Source organism: Betta splendens, chromosome 2 (assembly GCF_900634795.4).
Source record: "Betta splendens chromosome 2, fBetSpl5.4, whole genome shotgun sequence".
NCBI lineage: Eukaryota > Metazoa > Chordata > Actinopteri > Anabantiformes > Osphronemidae > Betta > Betta splendens.
In genome coordinates, this window is record NC_040882.2 from 17,552,127 (window position 1) to 17,569,087 (window position 16,961).

At 43.9% G+C, this 16,961-nt stretch overlaps 1 protein-coding gene across 1 annotated transcript in view; it reads left to right on the forward strand.

Annotated features, from left to right (window-relative positions):
* Positions 1-16,961, forward strand: part of nrxn2b (neurexin 2b) — a 437,402-nt gene that overhangs the window by 211,418 nt on the left and 209,023 nt on the right. The window contains 3 exon segments of the mRNA XM_029166692.3: positions 2,615-2,734; positions 3,397-3,778; positions 4,501-4,691. Coding sequence (XP_029022525.1) covers positions 2,615-2,734; positions 3,397-3,778; positions 4,501-4,691 — 693 coding nt within the window.

Here is a 16,961-nt window from a genome sequence, read left to right on the forward strand (position 1 = left end):
TACTCGCGTGGCCTGAATAGAGACTGATGGCAACAGCATCCGTATTTCATTGATCCAAATGCATTAATCAACGTTGTTTACAGGGAGAACATAGCAACCAGTGATGGATGACTGCTGGTAATTACGCAACAGCCCACAAACATTGCACCTCCTATGTAGGGTGCTGACGCAGTCGGTGAAAATAATCCACAATCCTGGCTATTTTTACACTAGTTAACAAATCTCCTTGACACCTCTTCGGCTCCCATGTGACACATTTAGGAAGTGCAGGGAAAGCGACAAGCCAAGAGAGGGAAGGGAACAAAGGAGATGCAGAGATGAGGAGGGAGGAAGCGTCTGTTTATGCGATCGCAGGCCTTTGCCCTGTCAATCTCCCACACAAAGTCAGAAGGCACCAATGGCACCGTGAGAATTAATTGCGTTGTAATAATCGCCAGCTTTATGGCCCACTTTGTTTTTCTATGAGCTTCTGACTGCCAGTGGCTGTGAAAAAGCCTTAGACGCTCATCTAACCCGCTGCTAGCATCCGCTTTTCTCGATACCTGGGCACCACAGTGAGCCAACACCAGGTGCTACATCAGTATGCGACTTGGAGGGAGCCTGTTGTTTTCATACCACACAGGTTAGAAATAAGACAGTTTCAGAGTCTGGCCTCTGACCCCCGCTCTCCTTCACTGGACAAGGGTCTTGCGGTCCAGCCCTACCTGTGCGTCACCAGCGTTGTTGTTGCTGCGTGTTACACTTTGTCTCTACAACCTAATGGGTCCCTTGCTGCACTTTTACCACCTCCTTCCGGGGCCTTTTTGATGCTTGGCAGGCCAAGCCAGAGCAACATATATTTCTTTAGCGCCCTATTGTTAGTTGGTATTATGGCCAAATGGCTCTTGCTGTGTGTGCAGAAGTGGCCCTTGCTCTCCTGTGGCCTGTAGCAGCCCAGCCAAATAAATATTGCGTGGACTCAGATCTGAAGGGGAGTCTTCCTCTTTTCTTTGTGCCGCACTAGACTTGGCGAACTTTTTACGATCTTACATCAGCCAGACGGTTGTACTGCTTTTTACTTGCCTTGTATCAGCTTTAACTTCTCCGCTGGCAGCTCTCATCCACTGTTGCACTCTGTGCTGCATTGTAGGCGCTATGTTTTTTTCTTTGTATCTACTTCACACACGTGATCAAAAGTCTCTGTCCAATTTCATGTGGATGAGGACAAAAAGGAAATCAAAAAAACAATATAAACAAGCGGTAACGGGAAAACAATTCTCCAGTGGATGTTTATGTTCTTGCCAGGCAGTGCCATCAACTGTATGGCACTTTTTACTGTTTACACTAAATAATTTTAAACAAAACTGTAAAGTGGACAGGCATATTTTGCCTGGCTCCGTTTTACTGTATCATCCACCCAAGCATCTGCTGTTACAGGATAAGGCTCCTGCCAGAGAATCAGTGAGGAAAGAGCCACTGACCCTGGACAGGGAGTGGGCTGTCTAATATTGGATCTAAAATAAACAAATCAACAGTGCTAATGGTGTAAAATGGAGAGGGCCTTTTGATGCCATCGTTTCTTAATTTACCAGCCAAATTTAGTTTAGAGAAAGCCTGACAGTATGAAGGCTGCAGAAGGTGGCTTAATGGAAGTGACTGGTCTCCTCCGGCATTCTGCTATTTTAGTCCGCCCCACTGCCAACGAGGTGGAAGACATGCTTCCTTATATTGTTATCTACAGGAACGTCCTTCTTGTCTCTGATCACTTTCAGCCGTCACCCCTTCGCTGTGTACGCGCTGTGCATGCCCACGTTTGCCCACTAGGCTTCCGCTCTATCCTGCCGTTTCATGCTTAAACACACACTGACGTGGCTGTCACCCGGCCTCAGCCTCTGACTTGACTTCAGCCACCAAAACCGTCAAGTCATCTCGGTGCACACGAAGACATCGTAAAGATCCAGCGCTTTTCATACTGACAGTTTCTTCCTATATTTATATAATAAGAATGTGTCATTGGTGGGATATAAATAGCCTGTTCACCACTTTGAAAAGACACTTATGTAAACATGGGTGTAGTAAGCGTTTCAGCAGCTCCATATGCTGTTGCATCAAACAGACGTTGGTGGAGGGACAGGGGAGGAAAGCTGAGAAGCGAAGGTGGAAAAGAAGTGAAAAGGTGGAATTAGGCAGGAGAGTGTTTTGGGGAGATGAGCGGTTAAGCTGTCTGATCTTGCCCATCAGCTCCCCTGGTTACAGAGTGCACCGAGACACGAGGCGCTCTGTGAAAGCAGAGCAAGACTTCATATTATGGTCGTTAACGCAGCGTCTCCAGTCACCGCTGACTCACTGTTGCTCTAATCAACTTCCTCAGCCGTTTTGGAGTGATTTGATATCCTGCTGCATCGCCGTGAGCTTTCGAGAATGCACCAGTTTTTACACTCTGTCAGCCCGGATATTTGTTTTCTTTCATTTTCACTATACTGGCGGCGTGAATGTGTTTTGCAAACATGCAGGTTTTCTCCACTACCTCAGCTACTTACTGTGTGAATAGTGTTGTGTGGATGCATGAGTAGGTGCCCACACGTTTCCTGCTGTGCTGTTTGTGATTTGAATCCCCCCCCCACCCTTACCACAGGCAAAGGACCTGAGATTCTGTTTGCGGGACAGAAGCTGAACGACAACGAGTGGCACACAGTGAAGGTGGTGCGACGAGGCAAGAGCCTGCAGCTGTCTGTGGATAATGTCACAGTGGAAGGTTAGTTGGGCCTAAGACACTGGGATTTGTTTTGGGGAAATGAATGACTTTAGAAATTGAGAATAACAAATCCACGCAAACATTTCATAAGGTAACTCATGATGATAATAATGAGTCAGATATAGATGGGCGGCTGCATGTTATGTAGACGGCACTTGACAGAGAAAGGACAGAGTAAGAGGCTTTTCATATACCGAAGGTAAGCAAGAAGTGTACAAGTTTGCCAGCTTCTATGAAAATAGCAAGAGGAGGATGAAAGGCCAAGGAACGAGGTGGAGTCACGGCCACTCAGTATTGTGGCCTCAGGTGAAATAATGCCGGGGCACACGATGAGAGTAGAGGTGAGGTAAAAAGGTGTGAGCTAGATGAAGAGAAGCGAGTGGGCACAGCGAGGCCAGAAGCAAGGAATGACCCAGAGAAGTTCTGACTGGTTCACAAACTGGTTCATGAGGGAGAAAAATAAAGGAAGCGCCCGGAGAGACCATGCTGAGCTGGCCTGGTTTCAACGTAGAAGGTGTTTTAATCAGCACTATGCCAAAGTCATTACTCCACATCAGCCAATATTAAAATGAATGATTAGTAATAACATATATAATTACACACTGCATTGCAGCTAATGTGAAATAAGATAATGCTTTGTGTTTTTTGCATCACCATTTCAGGTCAGATGACTGGTGCCCACACTCGCCTTGAGTTCCACAATATTGAGACCGGCATCATGACCGAGCGCCGCTTCATATCCGTGGTGCCCTCGAACTTCATTGGCCACCTCCAGGGCTTGAGCTTCAACGGGCTGCCTTACTTAGACCAGTGTAAAAACGGCGACATCTCTTACTGCGAGCTGAACGCCCGCTTCGGCATGCGCCACATCATTGCCGATCCGGTGACTTTTCGAACGAAAGGCAGCTACTTAGCGCTAGCCACGCTACAGGCCTACGCCTCCATGCACCTGTTCTTTCAGTTCAAAACCACCACGCCCGACGGCCTGATGCTCTTCAACTCCGGAGACGGGAGCGACTTCATCGTTGTGGAACTGGTGAAGGGGTGAGTTTTACCTAAAAACAATATATTTCTTAACGTTTGAGAACATCAACAGAAACCTGAAGTGGATTGATTCGACTGCGCCATTTTAAATTGTGATCATAATTGGCATATCAAGAAGAGGCTTTTGCTCGAATCCTGCTTCCTCTTGTGCTCTGCATTCAGCGCTGTTAGAGCACAAAGGCATGAGCTGCTTCTGCCACACAAAGACAAGAGGCTGCATAAAGGAGCAGGAACTGAGGGAGGAAAAAAAACACATACCTTGAATGAAACAGACACAATAGCCTTAACCCAAAACACAAAAGACAGCCATATTTGTGTGAAGGAAGGAAACTGTGACACCTTGTCTGCCTGTGGGCACCGGGGTTTTCAGACAAAAGCAGGTTTCTATATTTACATGTCAAACCGTGAGTAAACAAAAGAAATCCCAGGCCTCATGTGCAGCTACATAAACCAGGGCTATTATTTTCCTTAGAAATATGGACTCAGTCGGAGAACAGGATAGAAACATTAAAAGCAATGTAGAGAGTGAAATATCAGCCAGTCTCTTATCGCTTGACAAAACATCATGACAGCTTTGAGTGTCATCACTAAAAAAGCCATGATTGTTCTCATTGTCCCACAAATTTTCAGTACTATACGGCAATTATTTCTTTCAATAAGAGCTATTCAGTCTAATAATGAGGCACCCTAACACCCCCACTCAAACACGTGTGTCTCCACAGTTACGTCCACTACGTCTTCGATCTTGGCAACGGGCCGTCGCTGATGAAGGGCAACTCAGACAAGCCACTCAATGACAACCAGTGGCACAACGTGGTGGTGTCCCGGGACGCCAACAACGTACACACTCTCAAGATCGACTCACGCACCGTTACTCAGCACTCCAACGGAGCACGCAACCTGGACCTCAAAGGTAAAAGCTCACTGCTGATGGGAAGTAACCACTGCACCGTCACCCTTTGCCTCTCCCTTATGTGCTTTTGGAAGCTGGCCACGAGCGCATGCCAACTCCAATCCATCTCACTCAGACCCACTTTCAAAAACGCAGCAGCTTTTAAAGTAGGTTCACTGTATGCCCTTTGGGTTTTTTTTATCATTCCCCTTCTGTCAATTTATTTATATAAAAGAAACATTATTATCACTATGAAAACACTGAAATTGCCTTTGTTGTGAGGGTAATACAACCTAAAGAGGCAAAAGTCTAAAAAAGCTCCCATTTGGCACAGACACAGATTGAATCTTTAGTCTATGAGACATACATGTTAAATGCAGCTTGACTGGCGAACGGAGGCACACAACCAATGTTTCTAGTTGTAGAGCTCAGAAATGTAAAGCTGCTGTCAAAGGTGGACAGGAGGTAAACTAAACTAGCATTTCCAGCTTCTTTTTGGCTGGTCAGTCTCAATGTAACCTAAACTAAATCTAACACTGCTACATAAAAAAGGATTGTATGTAAAAGAATTGCCATCTATTACTTCATCTTTTGCGTTGTCCTCCTCTCTGCTTGTTGCCATTAATGTGACTTCCTCACTGACAAACAACAGTTACACTGCCCGCACTTGACTTTTACCAGCAACATGACGCCTATGTTTTGATGGAGACACCTTTACTACTTTGACTTTAGAATACCTCACCCTCATGAATCATCTTGAAATATGAGCCACGGTTACAAGGCACTTAAGTGTGAAAAGGTATCTATGGTCTGCAGGGAACACTGGAAGCCCAGGTAATGGTGGCTTTAGACCTGAAAAGTCATCTTCTTGGATGTGCTTTTGGGATGCTCGAGAGAAGCTGCTGGCAGAGCGTGGAGCGACAGCACAGAACTAAAAGTAGGGAATCCTAAAACAGAGAGACTTACATCTACTCGGAAGAGAGTCAGTAGGATGTTGACAGTAAACAACAAAGGAGACGGCGTAACATCACTGATGCTAAACTCTTTCAAGTGCATGTCTGTGCTAACATTAAGATGAGCTCTTTGATTTTACCTGGCGTGCCTAGAGTTTGGAGTGTTCTTGAGGGTACTGCAAATTCTTGTATAAGACACAATTCACTCGGCATGATGAGTCCCCGGGGCCACTGAAGGCTATGAGGTGTCAGGAGATGAAAAGGTACATAAGATTTTAATGGGAAAGAAATGATTTATTGGAAAACTCACCTTTTTGTTTTACTTTTGTCTTCTGGGGTGAAAACAAGTAATGAAAAACCAGAACAAGCTTGAGTGGAAGACATACTGTAGATAATGAAGAACGAGGAATTAGTAATAGTGGATTTAAGAGCCAGACATAATTAGTCCCATAAAGTTTCACAGTGCAATCAATAATCAAAGACACATATGTTCATGGACTATTACTGTATGTCCTTTCTCATTTCTCTTTCTCGTAGAAAGAATGCAATTGTCACTTTGTTGACTTTTGTTGACACAGAACCACGTTATTTGTAACAAATACAGGACAGTATTCATGTACGCATTCTGTGGGATTGCTACTGTAACTGAAGCTTCTCTCTTTTAATCAATGTAGAATATCAACTGTACTCTGGTGACGATGTTAAGGAAACAATGTCCCTAATTAGGAAGGTTTGGTTTTTGATTGATTGCTCTTGTGGTAACGACTGCTGTCAATCAACTGTGAGAGTAGACAGATGGATCATTAGCAGACAAGCAGTGAGCTTTTAAGGGTGTGTGCTGCTGTGCTGCAGGTGTTGCCTGATGTGTCATTGCCTCCTCCTTATCCAACGTTAAACCAGTCTTATTTGTAGTCGTGTTGCGCTTTGTTGCTATGCTCAAGCAGAAATGCTTCATAACCAACCCCCAAGCAGATGAACCACTCACACTGTCATTACAGCTAACACAGTGTAAACATAATCTGTCATCTCCTTACTAAGATATGTACTGTAATCAGCAGTTATACCAGCATTGTAACAGGGAATGGTGTTCATCTATTGAGCCTCCTCTTCCTTCTTATAGAACACCATGAACCGAACGTGATGAGACAAGATCCCTCAGCTGCCCACCACAGAGCCATGCATCAGGGGTAGTTTAAAAATTACATTATGAAATTACATTATGAAAGAGAAGGCAGCTGCGTGTCCTTATCAGTACCCAATCAACACAACGTACGTGTCTGCGCGCTATTAATCAGTGAGCTGCTGTGCTCGAAGACGTCTTTATTTTTCAGGGGTCCTTTCCTTTATCTGAACAACTCCAGCCTGCAGGGGACGGAGTCTGCTTGGCGCTAGTGGGAGAAAAGAATGGTTGTAAATGTCGCTTCTGAGGACTTTAGTCAGGGGAAGCTGTCTCTGTCGCAAATTCCCTCGTCTAATTTGGCATTCAAACCAGCAACACGGTAGTGCAGTTAACCCTCGAGCCAAGCACCAGACCTTAAGCACGAGTGTGGGTGGAGAAAGACTTGAGACGAAATATAAACTACCAGCTATGATTGGCAGAATCTTTCTTCCCCTTCTACTTTAGCACAGTATCCTATGCATGCTTTGTGAACATTCACACAGAAAGCTTCGCAAATCAAAGAAATAGCAACAATAAGCCATTTCTCACAATCTCTTTGCTCTGTTTTAACACCATTTCTGCCTGCATTTCAAAGAAGCAACCCAATTCGCCAAGCTTTATCTGTGTAATTGCCCAGAGAAAATGGGGAAAATGGGTTTTGTGCTCTCTGTCTTTCCACTCTTTGTTTTTGGACAGGCAAAAAATCTTCAAGGCGTTCCTCTTTGTAAGCTAAAGTCTGGTGTGGGAACGAGACGCACACGGCCCCCGAGGATAGCACGCAGTGCATCTAGTTTGTAATGTGGAAGCAAGTCTCAGAAAAAGGCATGTTGAACATACATGAGCCTCTGATACGTGTTGACAACCTGCAAGACAGGACACTAGCAAGTTATTACCATACTCCTGCTCCGAAAAAGCCTGCTTGACTTCACAGTACAACACCGGCCAAATCAAATGCGGCAGCAAAGCTCCATAATAACGTAGCAAAACATGACAGTAGAGGAAATTAGTGACGACATACACAATGATGATATCCCATGTATGAGTTGAATGAGTTGAGGTCTTCACTGGTACTTGCCAGAATGAGAAAGTACAAGCCACATTATGACAACACGTCTGCTTCCACTCTTTGTCATCACTAGATGCTACTAGATTTACTATTTTTTAGTGTTGTGCAGAGCAGAAGGAGTTTTCCTTCGTCCATATACATTTACTCGCATATTACACCAATATCAAAGTAGGACGCCTTGTTCAGGTCATTTTGTTCTCTCTTCGGTCAGAACACATGGCTGCGGACGCCCCTCAACTTGCAGTGGTACAAATAGAGCTCCTCGTCTATTCTCCGGAAAAAAAACAACTCTTAGCTGCTGTTAATTATTATTGAATGGATTCAGAATCGAAGGGATTTTTCACCCCCCTCCGGCAGAAACAGCCTGTTGTTTGATGTTCGACATTGTTAGGGCTGCTTTGTACATTTTACTGATGCCTTCTAATCTTTTGCCATCTGATTCATTCATGGGATCAAAGTATGATCCAAATATTTCTCCCATTAGTGGAAGGCGTTATTCTTGCAGGTGCTTGTGTTCACATTATTGATTAACATGTTTGCTTTGAGGCAGAAATGAATTAGACCACCACCTAAAGAAGCAGTATTCTCTTGCAACACTACAAACAATTACTGTAGCAGTGGCTTCGTTATGACAGGAGGCAGCAGTGCTTATAGGATATGTCTTCATTTGAAAGGCACTCACACCAGTGACACCACTTGGTGTGGACAGAGGCTAATGGGCTCCATTTGTTTATGCTAATTATTTTAGTGGATCACAGTTAGTTTAACAATGAAATATCGATCATTAATTCATTAGTGTTTCACATAGTAGCACCTTCAACCAAGGACACTTATGGTTAATTAGTGAATCTTCCCTGATGTGTCCTTTTGCTACGTCCTATTACTGCCTGCATTTTACCAAGTAGTGGCGCAATTACTGCACATTAATATTACAATGCTCTTGTTTCTGGTTTGGAGAATAATTAATGTTAGAAATGAGTGAATCACTGTAGACCTTGATAATAGCTAATTAAACTTAAAACTTAAAGTAAGTCAAGCGAACAGAACTGACGGCTGGCTGGTGGCTCTGCGTTGCTCTGGTTGCGTGCTGCATTATCACATCTTGTAAAGTTAATGTAAACAGTTCTGTTTATGTGTAAGAGAGTAAGACACCAACATTTGTTGCCCTCGGGGGTACAGTCAGCTTCACCACGGCAAAAACACGATTCTACATAAGAAGATACAGACGTCATTATTAAATGCAGTGATGAGAAATAAGCACAGCCAAAAGCAGTAGAATAAATCTAATGAAGCATTTTTTAGGTTGAGGAGATGCAGGGAGGAGGAATAATTTCGCATGCCATATTCACAAGGCCTGTCCCTTTCTTTTGAAGATGCTTGCTAATGAGGCACAGTTGTGTAGAATTGTGGAGAGATGACATTGAATATGTTCCATATTTCAGCACAAGCAGAACAAATTGAAAATACAATATGGAGGAGAGGTTTGGCAATGGAGGGAGAGGAATAGGAGGAGTAAACCAAACAGGTACACACATTGTAATGAGCTCTGCATCACCAGTGACATCAGCTGTTTGATCGCCTCGGAGCTTTGCTTGTAAAAACCCAGCTAATGCTAATTCTAACACATTACTACTACTACTAATGAACTCCATAATAACTTGCACCGCAATGAAAATAGGAATGGCTCATGATCTAAAGCCACCTGTCAAACACGTGCATGTGTGGCTGCTGGTAGAACTCCATGGTGCTCACTGGTGATGTGACTGGGAGCAGAATTAGCCAGTTGAACTGGTCCAGGGGTTTGCTCTGTGCTGACACGGAGCCGAGCGCTACAGAACTGAGTGGACGCTGCTTCACAGTGCACCCTGATAATGACAGTGATGATGAGCAGCTACAGGTTAAGTGCGCGGGTCAAAGGGTTCTCTACGGAGCATACTTCATACGTCTTGAACCCAGACTCAGCGATTTATTCCCACCTGCTATTTATCCACTGAATTAGAGGACACTATAGATTTTTTTCGAGGATCTTTAGAGGTACCTGACATCTTAACTGCTTCCACTCCAGACACTAAGATGATCACATCCTTATTTCTGTCTCCAGGGTGAGCATGTTTGAGTGTTTACTTTCCACACCTTTACTAGCTTCAGAATTGCCCAACCATGGTGTGATAGCGTTTCTCTATTACCTCTGCCATTCATCTATCCGTCCACCCACACCGGCAGTTTTAGTCTGAGTATTTTCTGAATATCTTATCCTCTAAACCTCTTAGTAAGGATGAGCTAAGGCACCCAGCTCGAAAAACTCATTTAGGCAGCCAGTATCTGTGATATAGTTTTTGAGCTGACAGAATGAAGTCTGGAATGTGAATCAATTGGAAGTCTAAATTTTCCCCAGGGTAAGACCACAACTTCGATAAAACTGATGATGCACTGATAATTTCACCTGCTACAGCTCTCCACCAGACGAATGTTTTTCCTACTACCCTGCCCTGTCCATCTACAGTAAGTTGAAGATCTATAAGATGAACAGGGTGAAATAGGAATTCATTGTCCTGCTCAAGGACACAGCCTCACTGCCGCTGTGTCTGGTAAAAAGGCTGATTCTGAACGCTGTCCCAGGTCAAAGCGACGGAACCTCGTTGAAGCAACTACTGTGCAGGTTTCACACAGTCTGAGCAAATACTGCAAAAGCAGCTCTGGTCAGCTTCTGTCTCACCGCAGGTGTTCATTACTCTATGACTACTCATTACCAGTGCATGAACTCTTTCAGTTATTCATAGGTGACCTTTGTTAGCATGATCCATTCAACCTCTGGAAAAAACACAGTGTGAGCTTGTTCCTGCCCGTAATTGTTATTACCGGTACTATAACCTTAAGGTTTCCTCGATCATACTGTATAACAAGAGTTGATGCTCCCAGTCTTTTTACTTTTCATTAATAATCTCCACTCTCAATGGACTTTACGTGAGGCGACAATAACAGCATTGGTCATGACAGAGATCTGCTCATACTGAAGAAAAACACTTTGCAGCAGTTAAAACTGAAATGCCATTAATTTCTACCTCAGCTGTCATGGAAACAGCAAAGACAAATGGCTGCATGTACTGCAAATACAAAATGCGACAGTGCTTAAAGATTGTGTGTCCTGTAGCTGCTTTAACCATCACTTATTGTAGAGGCCTCCAACCTTATTGCACTTTGCTAAAATAAGGCTTTATTGATTAAAAATGATGTTGTGGTAATGTCCAGGAAACTGAGAAGCAGTCAATAAAAATCAAGTTATGTTTTTTCTATTGCATTATGAGTAAAATGAATAAACTTGTGAGGCTATATTATACTTAAAGAAATATCTTGTGATGAAAGGGTTATTACTGTGAATGCAGATCAATAGCGAAAAGACGCACATGAGTCTGTTGTAAAATTTTTTTATTTGATTTCACACACATTCTGACAAAATAAATTGTTTAATGGAATTTTTTGCGTCCTCTTTAAAAACTGTGTGAGAACAATTACAATTTTCATTGGAATCCGAGGGGAAGATGAGGGTATACTGTATACCAGGAGAGTAAATTTGTGTCTGTCTTTGTGATGTAGCGTCCTCCGTCTTGTTTCCTCATTGCGCCTGAGCTCCAGCTGTTAATGACACAGAGGGAGGAGGCAATATAATTAAGATCTACCCAAGCAGCTTCTCCATCTATTAGCATAATAACCACTAAACAAATCTCACGCAGCATAACTGGATTAACGCCACATGTCAGATAGTATAAATGTGTGAAGCAGATTCCCCCCGTCCTGCGCACGGTACTGTACCACTGCACTGGAAGCTGGAGAAGGACGAGCACAGTAAGGAGGGGGAGGGAGGCTGGATCCGCATCAGCGTTGGTGATCATGTTTGCCCGATGCTGCTCAAACATCTAATCATTTACTCTGCATTGTTAACAGATATGCTCAAGAACCACCTCTTACACGCTCACTTGTTGTGTTGCTGGACGTCGACTGGTATGTGAAGTAAATCTCTATAAATACTGCAGGATAAGTCTCAGAGACCAACCCATAAAGCTTCCACCGTTTTCAGACTCCTTTTGTTTCCCTTTCATTCAGCCACCCCACCCACATGTCCTTCTCTACAACCTCTACTTTTCTGCTCAGTGTCAGTGCACTTTCAGTAAATGATGGGATAGGTAGCTTGAGTGCTGCAATAGAGCAGCGTGTTTTAGCTTTTTTTCCTCCCGCTGACCCGTCTCACATTACAATTTACTGTGGCATTACTCAGGGGTCTGGCCGTTTTCCCACCGTCTCGCCTCCTTTCCTCGACTCTCCCTTTCATCCAGAGCCAGTTACTTCAGCCATGGGTGGAGTGGAATAGAGATAGCGCTCCTTTTGTTGAGTGTGTTCATCCAAACAAACGCTCACATAGAAAACAGTAAACAGTAGTGCATTTCTGGTAAGGTTATAACAATATGTACAGTAAAAAATGAACAAGGTGTTTTAACAAACGTGGTTTGCTTACACTTCAACTCTTAAAGGTAGAGTTAAAGAACAATGCCTGTTTTTTCATCTGTAGACTCTCCCATTCACTTATTACTGTATATTTACACACCAGAACAACATAAATGCATTTATCACATTGATTTGTAGGCTCATTTGGGCTCAAATGCGCCTGGCTTTGTTCCACATTGCCTATAAATCTCTGGGGCCTTATTGGCTGGCGTGTAGTCCTGTGGCAGGGGCTCAGCTAGTAATAATCCCCCTGATGAATGGCATATTGTCATGGCTCTATTTGTTTTTTTTCCTTCACTCATGAGCTCCCTCTCAATCATTTTAAATAAGAGAAATACAAATTGAAATAACCCCTACCATTATTTGACTTTTCAGGACACTAATGTCAGTAGCCATCACTAAATCCAGCACAATCAGTACAAAATGGGATTTTTTTAAAAAAATGTTTCAAAGCAGACATTTCATTAAAGTCGCATTTACATAATTATAGGTATTTAGTGAACGTGAACCACTCTCTCTTTATGCTTAACAGCAAGAGCAGACTGGATTAAAACTGCAGAGCTGTTCCCCAGACCGTGGATCTAGTAGTGACAGCATATGCTGGCGAGGCTATGGATGCAGTGATTTGAAACCTGATGTCTTAAGAACTGGTAAAGCTCTGTGTACCTACAGTCGGTCATTAATTCATCCTCGGCGGAGCAGCTCCTGAAGGCGTCATTGGCTTAAAAGCACTCACATTCAACTCAGAGCAACAAAACACCCAGATAGCAGACCTGAGCAACTGACCTGTGCTGCCATTTGTGCCAGATATCATTTAGTAGCGTCCGGTAAAGCAAAGAGAGAGGGCTGGGAAGGGGACTCAGAGACAGACAAGGTTAGGATGTTGTGAGTGCAGAGAGCGAGGGTGGAAAATTGAAAGGGCAGAAAGATGAAGACAAATGTGAGGAAAATGGAGAATAAAAGATAGTGACCGAGCAAAGTGAGGCAAAACTGAAGTGCGGTACAAAGGAGAGAGCAGAGCCAAGGCAGCGCGAAAGGACACTGAATACAAAATGACATTTCATAGAGCGGGAACAGAACCATGAAAGTGTGTAATGATGCCTGTCTGTGTCGCTATATAATCTTTCAGAAAGTGTCACCGGCAAGCAGTAGCACACATTCAGAAGTGTCTCAAGGACACTCGCATCAGGTTGTTGTGGTGGGGTTAATGGAACGCTGTCATGGTGGCAAACAATTACCTCTTCTTCAGAGCTAATGTTTACCTCGCACACAGTACAGTACTGGACCTCAGGGCACAGGATGGGCTCACGGCGGCACCGCTAAGCCACTGTAAAGGTTACGTCATGAACGCACACTAAACCTTTGGACTCGAGAATCGTGCAGGTATTCTTTCATTAACAACAGGTCGTTGCTCAGACTGAGATGTGTCAAAAACAACTAAATATTTGCAGAAATAGTAAATTTGAGTTAATTTCCTTTTTGTCTTGTATCTGCGTAGTGAGACACTGCACCTGTTAGTGAAAACATGCCACTACTGCATCAAGTAATTAAGGCTTTGGTCACCTTCAACCTCTGCTTTTTTCCCTTCAACATCTCTCTCTCTCTGCGCCATTTCTTTTCAGATACACACAGGCATCCAAAACACAGCCACGCAACTCCCAGCGTAATTACACTACTTATAATTTTGCATCGCCAATTAGCGACAGCCACAACATTTATTCTCCAGACCGGTCGTCTTGTTGTGGCGTCTTCGCAGATTGGAGCGCCTCTGTAATTAGCAATCACAGCTTCCCCGCGTCTTCCTGCCGCCTGCCATTGTCCCGGCTCTGCCTTCGCCAAGCCTCCGTTCTTTGGCCCAGCCCTCAGCCAGTGTGTGCGTCTGCGTGCGTTTTTGTGCCTCCCGTCAGTCTGCGTCAATTACAGCCAGCACCGAGGCAAAGCGGCGGGAGCTACAAAGACGGGGGAGAGCGGCGACTGAAGCGGGAGGCAGAGGTTCTTAATAGAGCATTTATTGAAAGCTAATGGCCGGCTTTGCGTGAGGCTCGGAATTGGAAAGCGGGAGCTGAGTGTTGTTTGGAGATGACACCAGGCTTTGTGCGTCCGCGGCCCTTTCTCATTATTAAGCTTCTCTTAATGATGGATATAAATAATGTATATCGGAGTATAGCTAGTAATTGGCAAAGCGGCACTGCTATGCCATCACTTCACTTGGGAGCCAATTACAGGCAGGGATGAAATACAGGTTCAGTCCTCAGTTGACAAGGTGTACTGACAAATAGCTTTATGTTAAAATGGTTTCATCCAATATATGTCCAGTAAGTAAACTTTTGAAATATTATTTTTTGACATTTGACAATTGGTATATTCAGAAAGATTTTATAGATTTCACAACTTTAGTTGTCTTTTCCCATTTCATGTACATCAAAGATAATGAAAACTTTGCAGTCTTGTATAGTCTTTCTGAACTCTTCAGGCTTTGTTTTTGTCTCAGTGTTGAGTTCTTGACATTTTCTCTTATTCTCAGAGTCCTTTAAGGCTTATTAAGTCGATAATATGATATCAGATAAGATATTCTTTTACAGAGAGCAGCCTTCATGGAGCCAGAGCTCTGAGTGATGACGTGCTGCTGAGTTGGCCGTGTCATCTCCGCGCAGGACTCCCGATGCTCTGATTTGTGCACACATGGGGAGACTCAGTGGTGGTGACTGTCACTAGGCTGTGGTTAAGCTCCCTCTCCAGCACTGTGTTGTACTGAGCTTTTTAACTTCCGTGCCATGCTGGGAGTGGATGATGCCGCTGACATTTCCATCACAACATGTACAGTGTGTATCTTCTGTCCTGGTTTACACTGCATAACACGTGAACCAGCCACATTCAGCCATGAGTGAAATCTCTGTGATGGGGTTCCCCTCTGATCTATTTAAAACGCTTTGACTCTTGACTCTCTGCTTTTGTTTCTGCTGGATTCAAAGGGCTCTAACCCAGCTGTGGCTCAACTCCATCCATCACAGCCTATTTGCTCTCCCAGGCGTGTTACTGGGATCTTTTGTCTCTGTCTCGCACAGTGTTGTGTGCTGAGCGACTAGGTTGCCATAGACGATACATGACGGCTGTATCTGGCCCAGGAAGTGGAGAATTTGGACTTTTCATTCTCCTCCCTAACCAGTTACTCAGTTTGGCTCCATGAACAACTCCAGGAAGAGTCCTCATTGTTCGAGGTATTTTACAGTAAGCATTGAGCCTGCTGTGCTCCTTGCAATGGTCTCCCTTTGAAAGCCTGATTGTTTATCGTTACTGTTAAGCCAGTGTGCTCTTCCTGATTTTGCAGTCAGAATCCCTTCAGGGGCCCTCGTATCATAGCATCTCAACTCTAGCCGTCGGCCCCTGAGAGGTCATTATGGCAACCGTGGAGATGTAGAGGTGGTGGTCTGGGCCGATGTCTGGGAGGCTGTAATTGGTCCCCTCTGTGTGTCACTCTGAGCTCTTCAGCAGCACATGCATTTATTACTGCTGGGATAGCGAAGCCGGACCAGGACACAATTTCCAGCTGGGAAGAGAATGATGATTTATCGTTCTAACCCTAAGTCCGTAGTCTTGACTTCTCCAGTAGCAGCATCTAGAGCTCCCCTATAAAAACCGCAGCCATTTTAAATCCAGATCAATTTGATGTGATGCAAAATGTGCATGGCCCAAAGGATAAAGAAAGTCAAAACATTAACCGAAGGAGGCTGATTCAAATTCAAGTTTTTAACTCCAAGCTGAACATGGTGTGCGCCCTCTGCGTGGGTGTGCTACATATTTATTCATCAACTGTAGACTTACTCCGCAGAAGCAAAACAAAACTCGCATGACTAATCTTTACTGTACATTGGGATCTGCAGTTTCACATTCAGCCAGCAGAAGCTCTAAGACACCGTTGACATCTGTAGGAAATGTGCTGTTTGCTCTTCAGAGATCAACTCCATACCAATAGTTTAGTATTTGCTAAATGGCTCTTACATCCATGATTTCAGGACATCACTTAGTTAGACAGCTAATGAATTCACTGTATTGATTATAATGCCTGGCAGCCCCAGCTGGGAAATATGAAGTGTCAAGTAGTCATTAATTTCAGAGAGGAGCTGGCAAACATCTTTGGCTCGTTCCATTACACTGAGTTCACATATAATTGACCTTGTGGCTCGTTGCTTCTCGCGGTGCTAAAGTTGAAAGTTCCAGTTTTCAGCTGTGTGTTGTGTGTCCGAGTAAAAGGGTTTTCTGTTGGTGCTTGTGTTGCCCAATCTCACCAAGTTGTGTGAAAGCTTTTGATGGATGTTCTTTTTATGCCGTCTTCAAGATAAAGACTAAAGTGCGAGGTTGGATGGTGAGAAATGCCTGAAGCATTTCAAACTCTGTTTATTCATACGCACTTATTTCAAAGGCCTCTTTGTGTTTTTCATAATTTCACTTGGCATTTTCTGCACAACTCTACAGAATAGAGGTGTGAGATAGGGAAGGACGGAGAGAGAGAGAGATAATTAGGCTTTAAAGGGGTTGGATAGTTCCTTTTATGCTGTAATGTAAAGAGTAATATATTAGAGAACTGAGGCATCTCCATAACAAGTTGAGCATTC